A 20802-nucleotide genomic window follows, 5' to 3' on the forward strand; every position below is an offset into this window, starting at 1 on the left:
ATATTAAGGACATGATTTAAAAAAACAACTCTTTATTTTTACAACACATTATACAGTACTTCTCTATGTCTTGGAAATGGTTTTATTACAATATGTCACAATCACACTGCATTTTTTTTTTATATTTAACAAAATTTCCAGGCTGGTGGATAAAGATTTTGAGATGGAAATATAAAAATGTTCTCCTTTGGAAATTTCTATGTACACTTACCTCTAGCAAGACTAGACTGCAAGAGGGTGGTTCTCATAAGCCTCTGAACGCTGGATGAACAGCTTGGGAACTGACACAGATTAGGGTGAGCAGCATACCAAGCAAACAAGGCCAAAATAAAGTCTAACGACTGTAGAGGGAAAGAGTGTTCAAAGAGGTAAAAAATAAATGTGGGTGTCAGGGATAATAAACAAAATAAATCATCGTCTAGAAGAATCAGTTGGTCTTCAGTTTCATGAAGCTGGTCTAATGATGTTTGACGCCATTCTTTGTTTTAGTTACAAACAACAACCTCCCTGAATGTTTCTATGGGAAGGTCTTCCATACAACATGGAGCTGCATTGAATATAGTTCCTTCTCTTTGTTCATTGTGATGTTTAGGACTTAGGATGACTAGATTTTCCTGCAGAGACAGCACCTTGACAGGCGGATGTGTCACATATTCCAGGAGTACCTTGAGCACCTACTGTACCTGGTCTGCCAGGCTCACCAGGGTAACCAGGCTCACCATGTGCACCATCCCGGCCATCTTGGCTTATCCCAGGCACTCCTTGTGCACCTGTAAATCAAACATGGGTTTATCCTGCCAAATACTGCAATTGTTTTATAGGTACAGAAATACAATATAATATATACTAGAATAAGTTCAAACACATGCAGTTGGTTTAAGAAGCCTTTCACTGCCTTCATTTATGTTAAATAGATGAGTATACCTGGCTCCCCTTGATCACCAAATGGTCCATCGATTCCTCGTCCAACTGGTCCTTTGTCTCCTCTCTCACCTAGATTACCTAGAACATGAAAAGATGTTGGTCTATACATGTTTTTCTTTTAGAATTTTAAAAGACCTTCTAGGTATATGCACACTGAGCTGAAGTTGGTTACTCCAAGTTTACATAAATCGCATTGGTAACCAAATAGTAATAGTCTGCCCTTACCTCTTGGACCAGGATCTCCCAGATCTCCCGTTGGCCCTCTGTATCCTGGAGGTCCACGAGAACCAGGATGTCCCACACGCCCAGGGACGCCTTGTGCGCCAGGTAATCCAGCAGGGCCTGGTCGACCAACCAGCCCTGGAGCCAAGGGTCTTCTGAGGTTAGCAGCTAACTGTGCAATTTGATCTGGGAAAACAAAAAATTAAACATTGTTCCTGTTGAAAATAGATCACAGTCAAGTGAACATATTTGAAAAGGAGTGGATGTTATCTTCTTAATCACCTTGTGATTTCTATAAACTACTGAAGTGGATGAATATAGGTTGCAAAGTCACTGCCAATCCAGGATAGCATTGGAATTACTGAGACTGTTCTACTATTTGCAGCAGAAAACTTAATTTTCCTAATTTCCTTATAATAAATAGCTATAATACACTCCCTTTCTCACTTGCAGTGTTCCCAATACCATTATCCATTCTCTCATCTCCTGCCTTGCCTACTGCAGCATACTATTATCTGGCCTTCCCTTCACCCAACTTTACCCTATACAATCCTCCTTAAATGCTAGTCTCTACACTAGCTCCCCATTACTTCCAGAATTCAATTCAAGGTACTCTCAGCTTCAAAGCCCTCACCAATAACTTCCCCTTCATACATCTTAGACCTTATCACGAGATCCACTCCTTCTAGCCATCTTAGATAGACTTCTGACCTGCACCCTGTACCAATTCTGATAAACACCTCTGCCTCCAAGACTTCTCCCAAGCTGGTCCCCACTTATGAAATTTCCTACCCGTCTGACCAGGCTCTCCCCCACCTTCAATCTTACAAGCTATCTCTCAAAACTCTCCTCTTCATTATAGATTATCCCACCCCCATATGTTACTACTTCCTCTGCATCTTCTACCAGCTACAGTCTCATCTCCACTCAGAGTCCTATTAGCTCTTATTGTCTCAGAATTAAAAACAGACATATAAACTGTCCAGCTAAACAGTAGCAGTAATACTGTGGGAGGATAAGCCTGAAGTATACTGAGATTGTCACTTTGCTGACTGCAAGAGGCTGCTGGGGCGTACACGCTACCATTTACCTTGTACCTTGTGAACATCTTATGTTGTTGTGCCATCATAATAAAGCCTTATTATTGGATATATTCTAGTCTGCCCAAGTGAGCTGAATTCCACGGAGGGTAACCACCATCCCAGCTAAGGGTGGTTTCCTCACACTCCCACATGGATGGACACCATAGGATAAATACCTGTCCGGGTGAGATTCTTTCTACTACAAGATAATGTGCCTTTCCTACAACCAAACTTGATGTAACAAATATACTTATATTGTTACACAACTTCTCAATGTGAACGTCAATGTGCTTTACCCATACCTAAATATGCTTTCAATGACCAGTATCTTGTTAATTACAAGAAAAGATTGAACACCTCAGTCAAGATACCTTGCTACACTAGACAACATTCTTGCTATGCCCTCTTCCCCATTACTTCTAAGCTCCTTTAGTTCTATATTTAAAGATTATTCCCTGTCTTTTGCCCACTGCACTTCAGAGAGACAATGCAAATGTCACCACTTACTTTATTATTGCTAAACCCGAGACATGTATCCTTCTACTAAATTTTATTTTTATTTTGACACTTGACCATGCCATACAAACCCTCCATACCACAGAACTCCAATATAGTCCACACCTGTTTTTCATCTAGTTTTAATTCAGTCCATTTCTCTGGCTGTTCTCAGCCATTATCTCTTCTTTAAGCAGCCTGGTATGCTATCATTCTCCAGCATCCATTTGGGGACACAGGGTACCTAGGAGTGTAGTGTAGATCCAGGCATTTTAAATTTCTTAATAGTTGTCCGTAGCTCCTACCCTTTTATACCCCTCTCCTGTAAGGACCTCAGTTTAATTTAAGAGCCTGGCAATGCAGGAGGCATTTATCTAGGGCTGCCTTGACAGCACTTATAAATATTGTTTTTTCTTTTTTAACATATACAGAGCCACATCGGCGGCTGAAAACAGAGCAGCGAATAGCATGGTTGGCTGTGCGATACTGGAGCAGGGGATTCAGAGGTCCTACAGGGGTGCCTCTGCTGTCACAACCCCTGCTCACAATGCTGGATAACACTAGGGGATTTTGGGGAGTCACTGTCATAGCAGTCTGTGACCAGTGGTCCCATGAGGCGGCTGCAGGAGAAGCAGCAGTGGGTACATTGTGAACCAGAGGAGGGGCAGGCAGTGAGTAAAACCCTCTCCCAGCACTGTGCTGGGAGAAGAGCTGTTAAGAAAATTGCGGTGGGCTGCCTCTATCACGGGGCTGGGTCATGTGGGAGTTACCCCATTGTATGTCCCCACTAGGCACTGGATTTGTAAAGGGGGCTGTCCTTTTGGACAGTTACAAATCCAGTTCTGGGAGGAGGTGCTTCCCTCCTCTCTCCTTGGCAGTATCTCACTCCTTGTGCAGACACTAGAACATCAGCCATTTTTGAGCTCTACCACTCCACTCTGTAAGGTACAAGGTCTGTGGGGTTAGTTTTGACTGTGGTTAGTACCTCAGATGGATTGGGTTCTGGGGCTATTTTACAGACTCCCTTTCTTTTTCTGTGCTGCTTTTGTCCAGTGTTTTTTTTCTATCCCTCTGTGCCTGTCATGTAAGATAGGGGGAGATCTTCGAGGGCTTAGGCGGGGTTACTTCTTATGATGAAGTTTACCTGTGCAGGGTGCAACTTCAAATTGCCTTCTGGACTGTCAGATGCAGACACTTGGTATGCAGCCTGCCAGTCTGAGGATTGGGTACAATGTTCGCCTGGGGGCTCTGGTACAGACATGGTGGAAACTGCCTGGGCTAGATCTCCAGCCAAGTCTATTGCTGAGCTGGCCCGTTTTTGGAAGAGAGGTCCTTCGCAGATTCCGGTGTATGAGGAGCGAGTCTAAGATCCTGTGTGGTGGCAGTCTTAGAGGGAAAGGCTTGGGACAGAAGTCTGGGGACTTCAGTTGAGGACCTGGTTAGGGTTTTCTCCTCTTTAGAGATGAAGATGTTGGAATCTGCCACTCCGCCCACCTCTTGCAAGGGAGTTCGATTCTGACGGTTCCTCCCAGGAGGGGGGCATAGTACTCGTATGGTCCGACTCCTCTTTTAAAGAGAATGTCCCTTCTGACTGTTATGGGTTGGATAAGCTGATACGAGCTGTGCACCAGGTACTAGTCATCCCGGTCCCTGAAGCTGAGAAATCACCTCTGCTTAAAATAAACAATATAAATTTCCTTCTTCCTCCCAGTTGGATTGTTTTTAGGTGAGGAGTGGAACTCGACAGACTGGAAGTTCTATGTATCCCATAAGCTGCACCTGTTATCCTCTTCCTCCTGAGAATATTGGTAAATGGGAAGCGCCCTCTACGGTGAATGCATCAGTTGCATGGTTGTCTAAGACAACTACCATCCCCATTCTCAATGCAGCCACACTTGAGCATGGCTCTGACTAAGGTTGAGAACATCCTTAAGTCCATTATTGTGGCAGCAGGAGCCTCTTTAAAACCTGCCTTAGCCTCTGCTTGGGTGAATAAAGCTGTGGAACACTGTTCCGAACAGCTTTCTGTGGGCTTGTTAGCTGTACCTTCCGTTTTCGGGAGGTGTTTTGTTGAGGCCTGAGCGTGATAACATTATTAGTCAAGCTACAGAAGGTAAAAGTGCTTTAACTTCCTGTTCATGCTCTCAAGTCCAACGTTTCCAGTTTTCACTGCTTTCAGTTGTCAGGTTAAACGAGGAGTTAGCATACTAGAGTACAATCTTCTGTCCCCAGAGGTGGTATGCAGAGAGAGAGGGAGGGAGTCAGGCTTTTGCTGCTAGATGTCCAGGAGTCAAGCCGTCAGACAAGCAATTGGTATGACGAGCATTCTGCTCACCCAGGATCTGCTGTAGTGAGATCTCATCTACTCCTCTTCCAGGATTAGTGGTTCAACTCTACCACAGATACCTGGGTTAGAGGAATCGTGGATCGAGGAATACATGTTAGATCTTCACCCAGATGTTTTTTTTACCACAGGGCTTACAACAGATCGGACAAAGTGTATTACTCTGCGAGAGGCTATTCACTCCCTGATTTCGTCAGTGGTGGTTCTACCAGTCCCAGACCATCAAAAATGTTTCAGGTTTTACTTCTTTCAAATCCATAATGAATCTAAAATCCTTAAACACAAATTAAAGATGGAGTCCTTGAAATTGGTGATATACAGCATGGAACGGCTGCTTGGTGGCTTTGGGCATCAAAGACCTGTACTTATACATTACAATCTGAGAGGGAAAATGGGCTTTTCACCTTTGGGCTTGCCACGGCAACAAAAGTTCTCACCAAGGTCATGGTTACTCTGAGGTCGAAGGCAGTGACGATTATTCTTTAATTGGACAACCTTCTCATCAAGGTAGGGTCGCCATCAGTGCTTCTGTCCCATATACAGGTAAAAGCACAGACTTTTTAATCCCACCATAAGCAGACCAAGTTGATTCCATCACGGCAAATGATATATTTGTGTCTACTTTTCGATACCCGGAAACACTGTGATCTTGCCGCAGGACAGGATTCAAACTTTGAGGAAACCGGTAATGTCTGTGTTGGCCTTCACAGACTTCAGTTCACTTTTCCATGAAGGTGCGGAGTTCCTCAGTTTCATGCAGGGGAGTTTAATTTGAACTCCTCTCGAAGTGGAGGAACTGATCTCACCTGTCTCTTTCTAGTCCGATGAGCAGTTTTTCACCAAGGGTGTTTCAGTTACTCCTTTGGTGTCTGCAAAGGAAGAATCTCTGCAGAGGTTGTACATTCTCAATCTGGGATTGGGCTTTGGTGGTGCCAGATACCAGCCTTTGGGGTTGGGGGGCTGTTGCTCTTCAAGTCCGCTTTCAGGGTCTTTGGACCTTCGAGAAATTCAAGCTTGCAGTAAATGTGTTGGAACTGTGAGCAGTATTCTGGGCTCTGGTTAACATGGAACATCTGCCTCAAAAAGCCTAGTACACAGACATTCTCTCCCTGGCTGTGGGTCTGTCACATCACCTGCATTTCAGACCAGATCTTATAAGTCAAGGGCAGCTTCTACACCATGGTTTAGAGCATCTGGCTTTAAAGGTGTGGCTGCTGAATCTATGATCCTAAGAGCAAAGGGTTTGTCTGATCATGCAGTGCAAACCATGTTTCAGGCCAGAAAAAAAGTTTTGGCTAGAAATTATGACAGAGGCCTGAGAACATATATTTCTAGGTGTGAAAGGAAAGGTTTTCCTACCTCTTCTTTTTGTTTACTGAGGTTACTTATGTTCTTACAAGAGGCATTGGACACCAGTCTGCACCTTCGTGCTCTTAAGGTTCAGATGTAAGCTCTCTCTGTTGTTTGTCAAAGAGGACTGGCTCGGATCTGTTCAGATGTTTTTCAGACTTATGTCCCTCCGATGGCCTCTTAGGAGCTCAACTTGGTCTTGAATGCTTTACAACATTCTCCCTTTAAAAAGTTGGACTGTGGTTTGAGCTTTGCATACTTTTGTATGTAGGACTGAGAATTATTTGGTTCTTTATGATGCACATAAGAGGAGCTGGCTGGCTTCTTAGGTTACCATTTCTAGATGAATTATGCCAGGAATCCGTGAGGCTTATAATGGAGCAGGGCAGCCTATTCCTGAGAATCTTCAGGCTCACTTCACCAGGATGGCGAGTGCTTCTGGAGACTTAGCTGAGCAGCGACCTAGTCCTCTGTTTACACTTTTACCAGATTTTACACATTTAATGTGTTTGCATCCAGGGATGTTAGTTTTGGGTTAAAAGCTCTCTGAGCATTAACACCCATGATAGCAGCGTTGGGATGTCCTCCAATGGATGCTGGAGAAAATAGGATTTTTTTCACTTACGTTAAATCCTTTTCACTTAGTCTGTTCGGTGGTAGTCTCTACACCGATGCTGGTAAATCCGACATTGAGGACACCTACAAAAGATAAACGATTTTAGAAGACAACGACAAAAATATACACAGACTTAACTGATCAGCGACTGTCCAGATATCTGATCGTATCAGAACACTAACAGGAGCTTCTTCCGAATGCACAAGTGTTCGGCAGTAGTGCCTGACGTCAGTAAGCCCTTAATGAATTTTTATTTAAAGTGGCAATCTCGGAACCACGCAGGTTAACTGTTGAGAGGGGTCCCGACATTACTGCTTTAAATAAAAATTCATTAAGAGCGCACTGACATCAGGAACTACTGCCGGACACTTGTGCATTCGGAAGAAGCTCCTGTCAGTGTTCTGGTACGATCGGATATCTGGACAGTCGCTAATCAGGTAAGTCTGTGTATATTCTTGTCGTTGTCTTCTGAAATCGTTTATCTTTTGTAGGTGTCCTCAGCGTCGGCGACGCGTACCCCACCCAGTCTGTTGGCACCCAACCTTTGTGTGACATGTTATAGTTTGTTTTGTTCAGGAGGAGGATGTTCCTTTCCTCCTTTTCTGTTCGCTTCTCTCTCTCCTTTTCTGTGGGTTAAACAAACTGAGGTTCTTACAGGAGAGTGGTATAGAGGTGGGGGTGCTACAGACAACTATTATATATAGTAGTATATATATTTTACATTTACACTTCCTCAAATTACACTGGTCATTAACAATGCCTTAACTTTTCCAGAATATGTGCCTAACTTACACATGTTTCAACTAAACAACAAAGTTTTCAGCATTGACTAGTGTAACCTCTAGTTGAAGAGTATAACTGTCTTCTCTCTGTAGCAGTCCCTGCACTGGTTCCCTATAGCAAAAGTCCCCTCATCACCCCTCTCCACCTTATCTGGATTTAATTTCAAATACACTACTACAATGACTCATTATCTCATCCTCTCTCCATAACCTATACGGACGCATGCCTCCTAGACTTTTCTTATGCTACGTCATCTATGGAACTTCCCATTTCACACTATCAGACACTTCCCCTTTCCACCCCAAAAAATTCACATTCTTCAAACATGTTGCAGTTCTATTTTCTCCTTCTGTGAAACCTTCTAAATCTCATCTCACCAACTTTACATCACCTGCTCCAAGTAGTCCTTAAGTCTCACTTGTTTCCCTTCACTTTTAGACTAAGATCTGCAGGGCTCTGCAGAGGAGATGTTTATATATGGCACAATTTGTAATCTCCCAAACTGTAGCGGTGATAATCGAACCACCACTTTAAATGATCATTGATACAGGACGCGATGACGTCAAAGTGTAGTGCCAAACACCTGTCCATTCGGAATAACTTGCGGTCAGCCTGCTGGTGCCATCGGAGATCTGCAGTGTCTGTTTTAAGGTAAGTCTGTTTATATTGAAATCGGGTTTTGCTACATTCTGGTTTTATTTGTAGGCTTCCTCGTTGTCGGATTTATAATCATCGTTAAACCGTACCCAACCCAGCTGTACAGCAACACAAGATTTGATTGGTACATTATAAATAAATAATATATTTCAGCTCTGGTCTCCCAATAAATACACAATTTATCCACAAAGAAATAATAATATCTTGATTAACATCTGATTATTCACCACTTAAATTAACACTCTAATAACTGAGGTGGGCTCTATGTGTAGTGTGCTCTGCCACAGACCCTTTAACAAGCTAATTTTGTGGGACACCTTACTTGTTTATGGACTATAATGGTAGATTTGCTTGTGCTGAATTATCAAAATCTGATCACACATAAACAGACCAGATGCAAAATTCTGCTGGGCAATACCCTTTAAAGGCCTGTGTATGTGGCCATCAGCTGATGGTGCAGTTGTGCACAATTTGATTGGCCTGTCTACAATCACACATGTGGACGGCTTTACTAACTTCCAGCCTGTTCTGCTCTGGCTGCCTTTTTACAAATTATGATTATATTAATGCATATAACACTCACCGTTTATCATTCCCCCACACAACTCCCGGATGTGCTGCTCACTCGCCAGCTTGCCCTAAAACAAGTGAAAGTTTTTTTATATTTATTCATTATAATAATTTCTTTCATTCAGGTTGTCTATGCGCCAAAACTACATAGTAAGAAAAATCATGTGCACTATAGGGCACATTATAGTTAGGAGTAAATGCAGCTAGACGGTGCAATTGTGTACTTTGTCAAAAGTGTGTTGTGCTACAGGGGGAGGGTGGACTTATTTAGAATTTGGAGGGGAGGCATGTCCTATCTGAATTCTAACACCTGCAGTGCTAAAGACAAGTCCCCTTTTTCAAATGATAAGGCCCCTTAATAGTTATTGTTTGGTGATCACATGTAATCAGCAGACAATAACACCCTACACTACAGAAATTATTAAAAAGCCCATGATGGGGGAGGGAATCCCCTCTATCCTGGCACCTAGAGACTGGGCGGCACAGGAAGAGGACAGTTTTGGCCATTTTAGGTATATTTTTTTTTTTTTTTTTTTTTGCAGTGGCAGGAAAGCAAATTAATGGTATTTTTTGAAAAAAAACAAAAAACCAAGGTATAATCTGTGTGGGTACTGCATAAACAAATTACTGATATTGATGTTGGAATGTGACCAACCCAAAGGTTCCAAAATAGGCTCAGCTACCAAGGGGCTAAATCATAGTGTTAAATTAACGCTGACCAGTATTTATGTGCTACATGTAAAAACAGGCAGCACTTTCCCTGCATGTCAAAGAAAATGCATTTGCCCCCCCTTGGATCACATTATAGTTTGTCTAGGTGCAAATTTGCACTCTTTTGTTGGATTTTCTCCTAACTATAAGCGAGGTCCTATATCTATTAATTAATAAAACCCAGATCATTTTCCATTTCAGTATGAGTGTTCTCTTGAAACAGCTCTATAACAGTGCAGTTAAATGATAAGAACTTAACTTGCTCTGTTGAGTACTTTCAGCAAGTCATAATGTATTGTCTTTATTAGGGATAATGGACAAGAGTGCTATTGTACTTCAATACTGTTCCTTTAATTTTAAGTAATTGATCCCTGGGTTTCATCTTGTCATATGTGCATATATATTTGTGCAATTTTGGTCCATCTTCCATCCAATAACAGATAATAAAGCAGAAGGAAAACAAGCCAAACTCTTAATGATCTGGTAAATGCAGGCTGATCCAAAGTTTAATAGCCCTCATGTGCATGAGCCCTTAATTATGGAGGGGTACATTAATTTAAGTAACTGGGTCTGTAATTATCCAGCCTGTTTTAACATATAGAAATCCAGAAAGCATAAACTTTAGGGGCAGTTGAGAGGATTGTAAATCTAACAAGACATGACCTCCTTTAGTTTCATATATCCTGCTAAGAAAAGTTATTATTTTGGAGGATCATCATCATTTATTTATATAGCGCCAGCAAATTCCGTAGCGCTTTACAATTGGGAGGATTGTTCACCCCATCTAAAGTTGTCGACTCCCTCCCCCTCGTTAGCTTTTGATATCATTTTAGGAACCTGTTGTGCCATTCCTATAGGAAACATTTCTACAAGATGGGGAAAAAAAAGCCTTTAAAATATTGAAAAGATGTAACGATTTAAAAAAAATATAGTGAAGCTAGAAGTTTTTAAACCCTTCAGAATTTTCTGAATTTCAGCATAAATGTGACACTCAATGTTTTCAGATTTTCATCTAAGCCATAAAAATAGATATAGAGAACCCAATAAATCAAATACACAAAAGGACATACTTTTTCATTCACTTATTAATCAAAGTATCACATTTATGCAGAAATTCAAAAAATTCTAAAGGGTTCAAAATACCATTAAAAAAAAAAAAAAAATTCTGCAAAACTGGAAATTGTGGACAAAAACTGCAACAAACTATAAATGACTTAAAAGCTAACTTGCTGGTACATATTTTGACAATTTTTATCACTAGAAAAATATGTTATTCTCTTCTTTACGTCTCAGTTCTCACCATTAAAAATGAGTTTAAAATAGCAAAAACAAAATTTACATATATTTCTAACACTTTTGTGACAAACAATAAAAAGGGCTTAAATGATTAATTCACTTTTATGTTGTTAACCACTTCAAGATTGAAAGGTCTCCACTCCTTCATGAACAGAGCAATATTCAAACATTACAATTACCTCTCTGTCTGTATGTATTACCCAGTATTGTTTTATTAATGTTTGTTCCCAATTGTAAAGATTTTTGATGTCTTAGTCCGCACAAGTGATTTTTAGATTGTTTTCCTTTTTTGAGTAGCACTTTAAAATAAATACATAATTTACCTTATATCATCCATGCACACAAATTCATAGGGGCATAATCGAGTAGGTTCTGTGAGTGCGATAACGTGCAGAGTGCGCATTATTAAAGGTAATACGGAACCGCAATAACGCAGATTTTCCTTCACAACCCTATGGGCCTAATAGAGCTGGAATGTGTGGCTAGAAAAGTTCAGGAGCAACACAACACATTGTAATAATTTATGGCACTTCTGTATATTGAGCTTTTAGGAATAGCAGATATGTTGTTAGTACAAAGCTCCACCAGATGCCTAATTAGTGCAGCCACATTTAGATATGTGTTTATTTAGACTTTGTTACACAAGTCAAATGTGCTGTAACTGGTTACATGTAGAAAGAAACAAACATATGTCAGATGACACTCACAGGAACACCCGTCTTTCCAGTTATCCCAGGGACTCCTTGTTCTCCTTGGAAACCCATTGGTCCAGGTGGGCCGGGAATTCCTGGTACACCAGATGTCCCATTAGGTCCACCAATACCTTTAGGGCCAGATTCACCTCTCACTCCTGGCTGGTGGGAAGACAAAAAACACAAGAGTTACAAAGCACATGATCTGTACACAATACTGCATTCACAGACAGAATACACTTCTCCTTTACTTTATAGATCATCTTTGATTTTCAATATTAGGAGAAAGAACAAGATTCACTGTTGCATCAATAATTTTAAAGAAGACACAAAGCTATCTGTTTTAGCATAACCTGACCTTTCCTAAATATATTACGGGACATTAACTCATTACAGACTCAGTTAAGTGATACCCAGGTAATGGGATGTTTTTGAAAAACGATCAAAGAAAACTTATGGAATTTGCATTTTTTCAAAGATAACCCCCATTTTTAAGCCCATGTTTTACTTATGAGATTTTCCTGTGCTCCCCCCCTTAGGTCTATTTTCAAGTTACGAGTTTTTGGAGAAAGCAACAGGTAAGTCACTTCATCAATGAAACAGAGGTGTGTATGGAAATACCAAGAGAGTCCTTTCCTTGATTGGTAAATGTTACTGCTTTAAAATAAACTCTTTCTAGTGTACCAATATAGGACTATGTTGTTCTGCTACCTTTTAAGCTATGCAAAAGTAACACAATAAAGGAATAATTATTTTACTTCATTAATAGTCTCTACGTCCTTTGTTGCATAGAGTAGTATGATGCTCTAGCCAATTGTATTGAAGACTGCAATTATATTATGGATTCTACTACTGGATTATAAAACAGATATCTTGAGCTGATTTCTGTTCTTGAAATGAGTAATAAATTAGTCCATTCTAAAAGTTCTTACCTCTCCTTTCTGTCCAACTGTGCCAAATGGTCCCTACAAAATAAATCATAGAAAAAGAAATTAGCATTATTTAGAACAATGGTGTCCAATCTTTTTTAGCTGGGACCCTAAGTGTTCGTGTTCCATTACTTTGGGACCCCAGAAGAGGCAGTTTCTAATTGAATATCATAGCTACTAATGCCATTAAATATTGTTAACACCGGATTTATAATAATAATACAGTTTATTGTGTGCAACCCAATTTGCAATATATCTTATATATATTATTGTTATTATACATATTGTTTATTTGGGAATTGCTAAAAAATACTATGTAAATTATATGGACTATTTAACCTTTAAAATGGCTGCTGAACATGTTGGGAAAAGAAGATCTATGAAGTGTATGTGGAATCATTGCAAACTGCTTAGTAACTGCTCATGTGACCTCTGATGACATTTTGTACAACCCACCACTGTCACAAGTTTATAAATGAGCCGGTAGCCCACTCATGAGTCTCGCTGACAAAAAATCATGGGTTATGCAGGTAGTATTGAAACCATGCTTTGTAGTATCTGAAAATGTAACAGTACACATCTTTTTGCTACAACATCTACCAGCTGGAATGGACAATGTACATTTATTCTGAAAATTAATTTAACAATATGCTGTATTACAGCAGCTTGTCCATGGTTTTCAGGTATACCTATCATTTACACAAGAATGAGGCAGCCATTTTGTGGGTTGAACTGATCAATATTGAAGAGAATGCAAACTATGATTTTTCCCTTTGCACTAGTGACTTCACCAAGGCATGATACAGTTTGTGCCTCTTGCTTTAGTGATGTCTCCCCTTCTTATTGAATTCCTAGGCTGATATTGGTTCAGCCAGCCCAATAGCTGCCTTCACTGTGCACAGGTGAGGTACACTTCAACTATTAGCTTCCAAAAGTAGTAATAAATCAATTCATAATAACAGCAATAATAAAACTAAACACATACAGAGTTCCACAGTGCTGCTTAAATCTATATAGCCTGTTGTCTATATGTGAAGCCAAGTAGAACATATGCGTGAACTGCTACTGTAATGGAAAATGTATATGTACATATTGCAGTGCCTATGCAAATAATTGTGCTCATAACATACCAGCTCTCCTTTTTCTCCTGGAAGCCCATCAGAACCAGCAATACCCTGAAAGTGAACAGAGAAATGTGAGATCACACAGAGACAGGATATAATAAAGGAGACCTCCCACATCAAAGCATTTAATTGTCTACCAGATTTGTTAATTTCCTTTGCCATTAGACTTAACAGCAGATTTGCTGTTTATGTAATATTGTACCAAATGCACAGATCTAAATTTATTTGTTGTTGTGTCCAAAGAAAAAACAAATCTGCCTGAACAATAAAATTCTCTGAATGTCTTCCACTTTAGCAGCTGGAGCTGTTACTCCCAGCTTTGAAATAAATAGCATAATGCAAGAGATCTAGATTATTTTGAATGAATCATTGGCAAGATATATATCTGCAGCCAGTGTCTAGAAATACAGTGCATGATATTTGTGACCTAGGTGAACTGTTTAAGGCAACTATGCACAATTTCCCTTAAAAATACATATCCCCAATTGAGTATAAGTTGTTTTGCAATTTATTATTAAACTAACATCACCTATGATCTAATCATGGCTAAGGCAAAAGGTTACTTCTCCCTACTCATCCTCCTCAGTCCACCACCTTCTTCTCCGGGACACACTCCACTCCCCTTGGATTTCGCAGCACTGCTCACTCCTGGTTCACCACCTACTTCGCTTAATACTCCACTTCCCATCTTTTTTAAGAAGAAGGGTTAAGGGCGTATTAATATCTATCTGCCTTTTGTTCACACATTAACGCATGAAAAGCAGCTTCAAAATAGGTCAAATAAGCGTCAATTCTACCATTCCTTTTAATGCTGGAATGAAATTCAATAAAGCCCTATCACCTATTTCTCATGCTTTAGCACATGCTATCAGTACAATAGATTGACTAATAGTATTGGTAAAAGCATAACGTATGAGAGAGTGTGAATGAGATTTGCATGTTGTTTTAACCGCAAATGGCAAACAAACAACCAAATAATGTTTTTAATTTATATTATCAATTGGGAAACATTAATAAAAAAATTCCGTTATTGATTCACTATCCCCCATGAAAACATCTTACCTGATTGCCCTTTGGTCCCGAAGCCCCTACAGGACCCTGGAGAAGAGAATGTTAAAGTTAAATCTATTGCATCCTGTAACACATTCCTGTTGCAGTCAGGCTTCAATTGTTCCCTTTTCTTCTGCATGAAAAGTAATTCCACTAATTGCCAACTAAATTAAGAATTTAATGTGGGATAAAAGGCCTCTTGTGGTGTGTCCGGTAAAGTTCAGGACAACTTACAGTGGTATAAACAAAGTTTGCTGGGTCTTAATGTGCATGTTATTATTTCTGGATAGTTAACTGGAGGGCAATAAAGTTCTACTGCCCCAACCACATCTGTATAGACTAAAATCTTTCATACCAGGGTGTGTCTGCAGCAGCAACTAAACTCTGGATAGATTTCAGTGCAATGAATTTATCCTTTCACTGTTATCACATCCTTAAATAATGACATTGGATAACGTACCCTCTACTGTTAATTAATAAATATCTCATTTGCATTATTGACTTTTTTTTTTTTTTTTTAAGGTCAGGTAGAAGTTAATTGACATTCTAATGACATAAATATATCTGTTTGCTCCTTTGCCCTTTATTACCAAATATTTTGTCATGTAAAAATGAATCTCACACTCGTCTGGTATATTCAGAGTAATGTGGTGTGGATTTATAATGGAAGTTTTGTGTTTGTATTCAACAGTCTCTTACCCGTTCCCCAAATCCACCACGAATTCCAGTAGGACCTGGTAAGCCAGGGTCACCAATGTTGCCTTTTGGCCCCTAACATAAGAATAGAGAAAACAAAACAATTTCAGTGCTACATAGCGTTACATGAACCACTTCAAAATCTTCCAAAACCATGAAAAACCTGTCATTATGATGCAGTTTACAGCTGTATCGATTTAAGATTTACTATATTATTAATTTTAAAATGCCTTAATTTTACATTGCTAGGGTCAGACAATAGCTAAACCATTCCCCCTTGACTGGAAAGACACCTTAGACCAATACTGAGATTTAAAATATTTTACACCCGTGAGATGTATAGAAGGGCTGTAATACACTTTGGCTGTCTTTTATGAAAACTAGTGCACAAGAAAATTGATGTCCATAGCAACCAATCATTGCTTGCTTTCATTTTCCAAGGAAAAATGACAGAATGCGATCGGTAACAACCTGACACTCTGTTTCCAATCAATTGTAACTACTGCATATGACATTGGGGTATTGAGTGCAGCCAGGAGTGGGAGCACTTTAAATCCTTGCATTTAAATCATAGCTCATCCACTTTTCCCTCTATACCCCGCACCTGCCAGAACAGACATCACATATAAATCATTGAGGCAATCATTATTGATTAAGGTGCAAAATTAATTTATTATTTACTTATGAGGATTTTTATTTTTTTTAATAATTAAGGGTGCAAAATTATTGATTATATTAAATTTGGCACTATGTAATGCCAAATAATATTCACCATTAGAAATTACTTAATATTATTAATGATATTCTATTTGTTGCACAATTTGGCATTACATAGTGCCAGAATAATATAATAATGCAATCATTTTGCCCTCTTAAAATTTTTAATTTGTTTTCCTCATAAGTAAATTATAAATTAATTTTGCACCATAATAAACAATGATTGCCTCAATAATTTACATATGATTGATGCTTCCTCTTATGTTCTGAATGGCAAAAGAGCTCAAAGTTTGAGCAATCTCGCCACTCACAACCACCTCTTTCATTTTGGCCGTTTGGATGGCGGTTTTGCGGTGGTTTTGAAAACCCCAGCTTAGTAAATATGGTGGTTTATATGTTTATCCTTGTTAAAATCAGGATGGAGATTTGTAAAGTGGTTGTTTTGATTTTTTTTTAATTCTGACTGTTTTAACGGCAGTTTGAGCTTTAGTAATTCTGGCAGTTTTAAACCCGCCAGAAAAATTGCCAAAAAAACAGCGGTTTGACCAAACTGCCATTTAATAATCTAGCCCTAGGAGTCAATACACCAGAAGGTAAGCCTTTGCTCCTAAGGGAAGTTTGCAGAGAGAGAGACAGGTTTGGGCCGCTAGAGCAATCAGCATGATGGCTACTTTGTCTGCACAGATTCTTCTATGGTAGGAGCCAGTTTACTCCACTTCTTGGACCAGTGGTAAAATCCACTACAGACGCCTGGGTGGAAAGGATTGTGGCTCAAGGATAGATTATAAACTTCCTCAGATTCTTCACCATGGGGCTTCCAGCAGACAAGGCAATATGCCTTTTGCATGATCTTTTTGGGTCTTTGTTTCAACACCCAAAAACAGTGTTTTTTTACTGGCAGACAAAATTCTGTCCTTGCAAAGTAAAGTCTCTGTTGGCTCACAGACAGACATCTGTACATGTCTGCATAAGAGTACTATGCAAGATTGTTTCGACTTTTGAGGGGGTCCTGTTTGACCAGTTGCATGTGAGAGAATTCTAATAAGAACTCATTTCCAAGTGGAACAAATCCACCCTTTGTCTATCCAGCCAGGTGATTAGACTTTCTCAAAGGGTTGCGTCACCCACTCTTTTGGTGGATTAGTCAAAGCTCTAATAAATCTATTAGAATTGCAATTAGTGCTCTGCCCTCAAGTCAGTGCTCAACATTTTTGCGGGGATCGTCAGTAAAAATACAGTCTGATAATGACGCAGATGTGGCATACCTCAACCACAGGAGAGGCAAAAAGGTCATCTCGTTATCGTAGAGATCAGCAAGATCTTGCGTTTGGCGGAACAGAATGTTCAGGCCATACTTGCAGTATTTATTGAGCAGGCAGACTGAATGTTTTCTTCACCCTGAAATCTCAGTTCAACCACAAGGTGGACCTTTTTTGTTCAAAGGGAAGAACCCTAAAAGGTGTTGTTAGGAGACGCCTGTTCCATCTAATTTCTATTTCCCCTGGTTGCAATGCTTCCGAAGAAGGTGAAGAGAAAAGGGATTTGGGTCACTCTGGTGGCTCCAGAGAGACTGCGAAGATCCTTCCACACATACGTCCTCATCATTTTGGCAGGTCGGTCGTGGCATCTGCCTTTCAGACCAGACATTTTAATTCAAGGGCAATTTCTGCACCCAAGTTTACAGCATCTAGCCTTAACAGTATGGCTGCTGAAGCCTTGTTCTTTGAATAAAGGAACTCCAAACCAGTTTCGGTCAAAAATTACCAGAGGGTGGAGGAATTATATTGTCCGATGCGAGAAGAAGGGGTTTCCCACCTCTTCTTTCAAAGTGCCCAGGCTCCTTATATTCTCAAAGAATCGGGTAGATGCCAGGTTGATCCATAGTTCCCCGAAAGTTCAGTTGTCAGGTGTCTTTTTTTTTTTTTTTTTAAAGACGATTGGCTATGTTGCCAGATGTTAAGACCTTTTTTACAGGGTGTACTATACACCTTACATGTTTCCGGTGGCCCCATGGGATCTAAATTTGGTGTTAGATATTTTGCAGTATTCACCATTTGAACATTTGGATGAAGTACACTTAAAATTCCCGACCTGGAAGACTGCTTTTCTTTTAGTCATTTCAACTGCGAGAAGCGGTTCAGAGTTGACAGCTTTGTCTTGCAAGACTCCCCTTTATATTTTCAATGAGGATATGGCAGTACTTTGGACCAGGTTTTCCTTTCAGCCTAAAGTGGTCTCTAGATTTCACCTAAACCAAGCTATAGTGCTTCCACCCTCGGTCCACAGTAGGTCTCCAGAGGAAGACGACTCTCTTCGATATCTGGATGTGGTCAAATTTTTAAGGACCTATGTTCATAAGACTCACGATATTCACAAAACAGTGAGTCTTTTGGTATTTTAGGAGGTAAACAAGAAAGGTTGTTCAGCGTCCAAATGATCTATTGCTAGATGGATTACATCCGCAATCTACCAGATTCTATAGGTTTAATGTAAACCTACAGAATTTGGTTTGCTCATGCTGTTAACTTAAATTTCTTAATGGAATATAGCGAGGTGGCCTTGAATAAATTAATAATAGGATCCCAGATCAATGTCTGACTTTAGAAGAGGTTAGGATTTAGGAAAGTTATACCAGTGTTAAAGGTTTCAATATGGAGCCATCTGGCAGAAGATGGGGGCGAGAAACCAGGCTACTAGCTGGCCCAAATATGTAACATATATACCTCACAAGATGATCTAATAAGAGTGGTGAATTTTAATCTGTATAATATGTTTGTTTACGTGGGACTTGGACAGGAATTTTCTGAAATATATATACGATCCAGGATAAAATGTTCATTTTCACTGCAGCTATGCGGCCAAGCCAGCAGATAACATACCTACCCCATGCATGAAGGTCCTTTTAGATATCAAGTGGAGAGGAGATACTCTATATATTATGAGGAATAAGAGGTGATAATATAGATGCACATTTTATCTCTTTTGTCCACCAATTGAAGTCATAATTTTGTGATAAGAGATGTTTACAGTTATCTGGAAAATGCTGTGGGAGGGCTTCAGAATTAGAGTAGTTTATTTTATTTCTCGAATATGAATTGATTACTTTATAGGAAGAAAAACTTGGTAATAAAATCAATCATTGTATAGAGATATATTTATTACCGGAAATAAACTAAAACATAAAAACCTACAAATAAACCAACTGCATAAAATATACATGAAAATGAATCCAAAGCTCTCATCCCATATACAATATGTTTAGGATCTGTCCATTTATAACTCAATCCAGAGTAAATGAAATAAAAACATTCATAAAGATTAAATAAAGAATAAAATGCTAAACAGGTATATGTTAATTGTACATTCCTTCGTAGGGGGTATTCAATTGTTAGCGAGACGGGTGAAAATCCCGCGCTCTAAAAAATATTACCGTTAATACGGTAATTTGCGCGTAAATACCGTTAATACGGTAATTTACTCGCTGGATTTCAGCTCGCAGCTCCGAACTGAAATTCAGCGAGTAATTACCGTATTAACGGTAATATTTTTCGAGCGCAGGATTTTCACCCGTCTCGCTAACAATTGAATAGCCCCCTTAGTGTTCAAATATTGGTTTAGTATATCTGCCTTTAATAATAATCAGTCGATATTATGCTATGACTTATAGCACAGTAAAAATATATTAAGGGACAGGAATCTGGGTCCCTGATAGTATACAACCTGCAGAGATACCACAGGTGCAGCTCACACTTATGGCTGTAATGGATGGTCTAGTCTTCAGTGCATTCACAGCAGTGTCAGCTCCACCATTTGTGGCTCAATACAAAGTTGTGTCATATTTTCACCTATGTTCTATAATACGTATCTCTATGCACTGCTTAATGTTTCTGCAGCTTCTCATAAATTGGCACAAAGTCAATGGGTCATTTCATACAAACAAAATTATAGCAACTAGAGCCCTGCCTAATAAACTTTGACAAACATCACAGGATTATGTCTATAAACAATGACTTGTGTCTTTGTACATGCTGGTCTGTCAGTATGTACTGATTGATTTTGCCCATTTGCCAATGATCTAGTTCTTCATCTGCTTCATTATGGTTCAAGATTTTAAAGCAATGAAATACTGACCTGAAATCCTCGCACTCCGGAGACTCCAATAGATCCTTGCAGACCGACACCACCCTGAGGAGACAAACACCAGGATAAACAGTACATTATCACAGTGGTAGCAGTTTAGCTGAATCCCATCACAGCATGCAGGTCTTTTTACCACTCCTGATCAGTCACCTGAAACAGTTGTACACTAAACATGTGTTTAACATAGGCAGCAATAGGTGGTTAGCATGTACTTATATATGGGAGACTGTAGTATTTCAAAGTCAAGAAAATAGTGCCCTTGTATGCAGTGTAGAGCTTCCATTATTGGTCTAATCTTTCCCCCTTCCAGAACCATTTAGAAATATTGCTTATTTTCCCCAAATTCAGACCACTAATGCTATAATGGTTTTACTCTACTCACCATGTGGCCCAGTACGATGGGC

At 39.6% G+C, this 20802-nt stretch overlaps 1 protein-coding gene across 1 annotated transcript in view; it reads right to left on the minus strand.

Annotated features, from left to right (window-relative positions):
• Positions 1-15: 15 nt before the first annotated feature.
• Positions 16-20802, minus strand: part of COL9A3 (collagen type IX alpha 3 chain) — a 62421-nt gene continuing 41634 nt past the window's right edge. The window contains exons 23-32 of the mRNA XM_075176731.1: positions 20390-20443; positions 15545-15616; positions 14858-14893; positions 13802-13846; positions 12675-12707; positions 11758-11904; positions 9057-9111; positions 1150-1332; positions 925-1002; positions 16-770 (exon numbers count right to left, since the gene is read on the minus strand). Coding sequence (XP_075032832.1) covers positions 589-770; positions 925-1002; positions 1150-1332; positions 9057-9111; positions 11758-11904; positions 12675-12707; positions 13802-13846; positions 14858-14893; positions 15545-15616; positions 20390-20443 — 885 coding nt within the window. The 3' untranslated portion in view covers positions 16-588. The remainder of the gene's footprint in view (positions 771-924; positions 1003-1149; positions 1333-9056; positions 9112-11757; positions 11905-12674; positions 12708-13801; positions 13847-14857; positions 14894-15544; positions 15617-20389; positions 20444-20802) is intronic.

This window comes from Mixophyes fleayi, chromosome 6 (genome assembly GCF_038048845.1).
Source record: "Mixophyes fleayi isolate aMixFle1 chromosome 6, aMixFle1.hap1, whole genome shotgun sequence".
Classification (NCBI taxonomy): Eukaryota; Metazoa; Chordata; class Amphibia; order Anura; family Limnodynastidae; genus Mixophyes; species Mixophyes fleayi.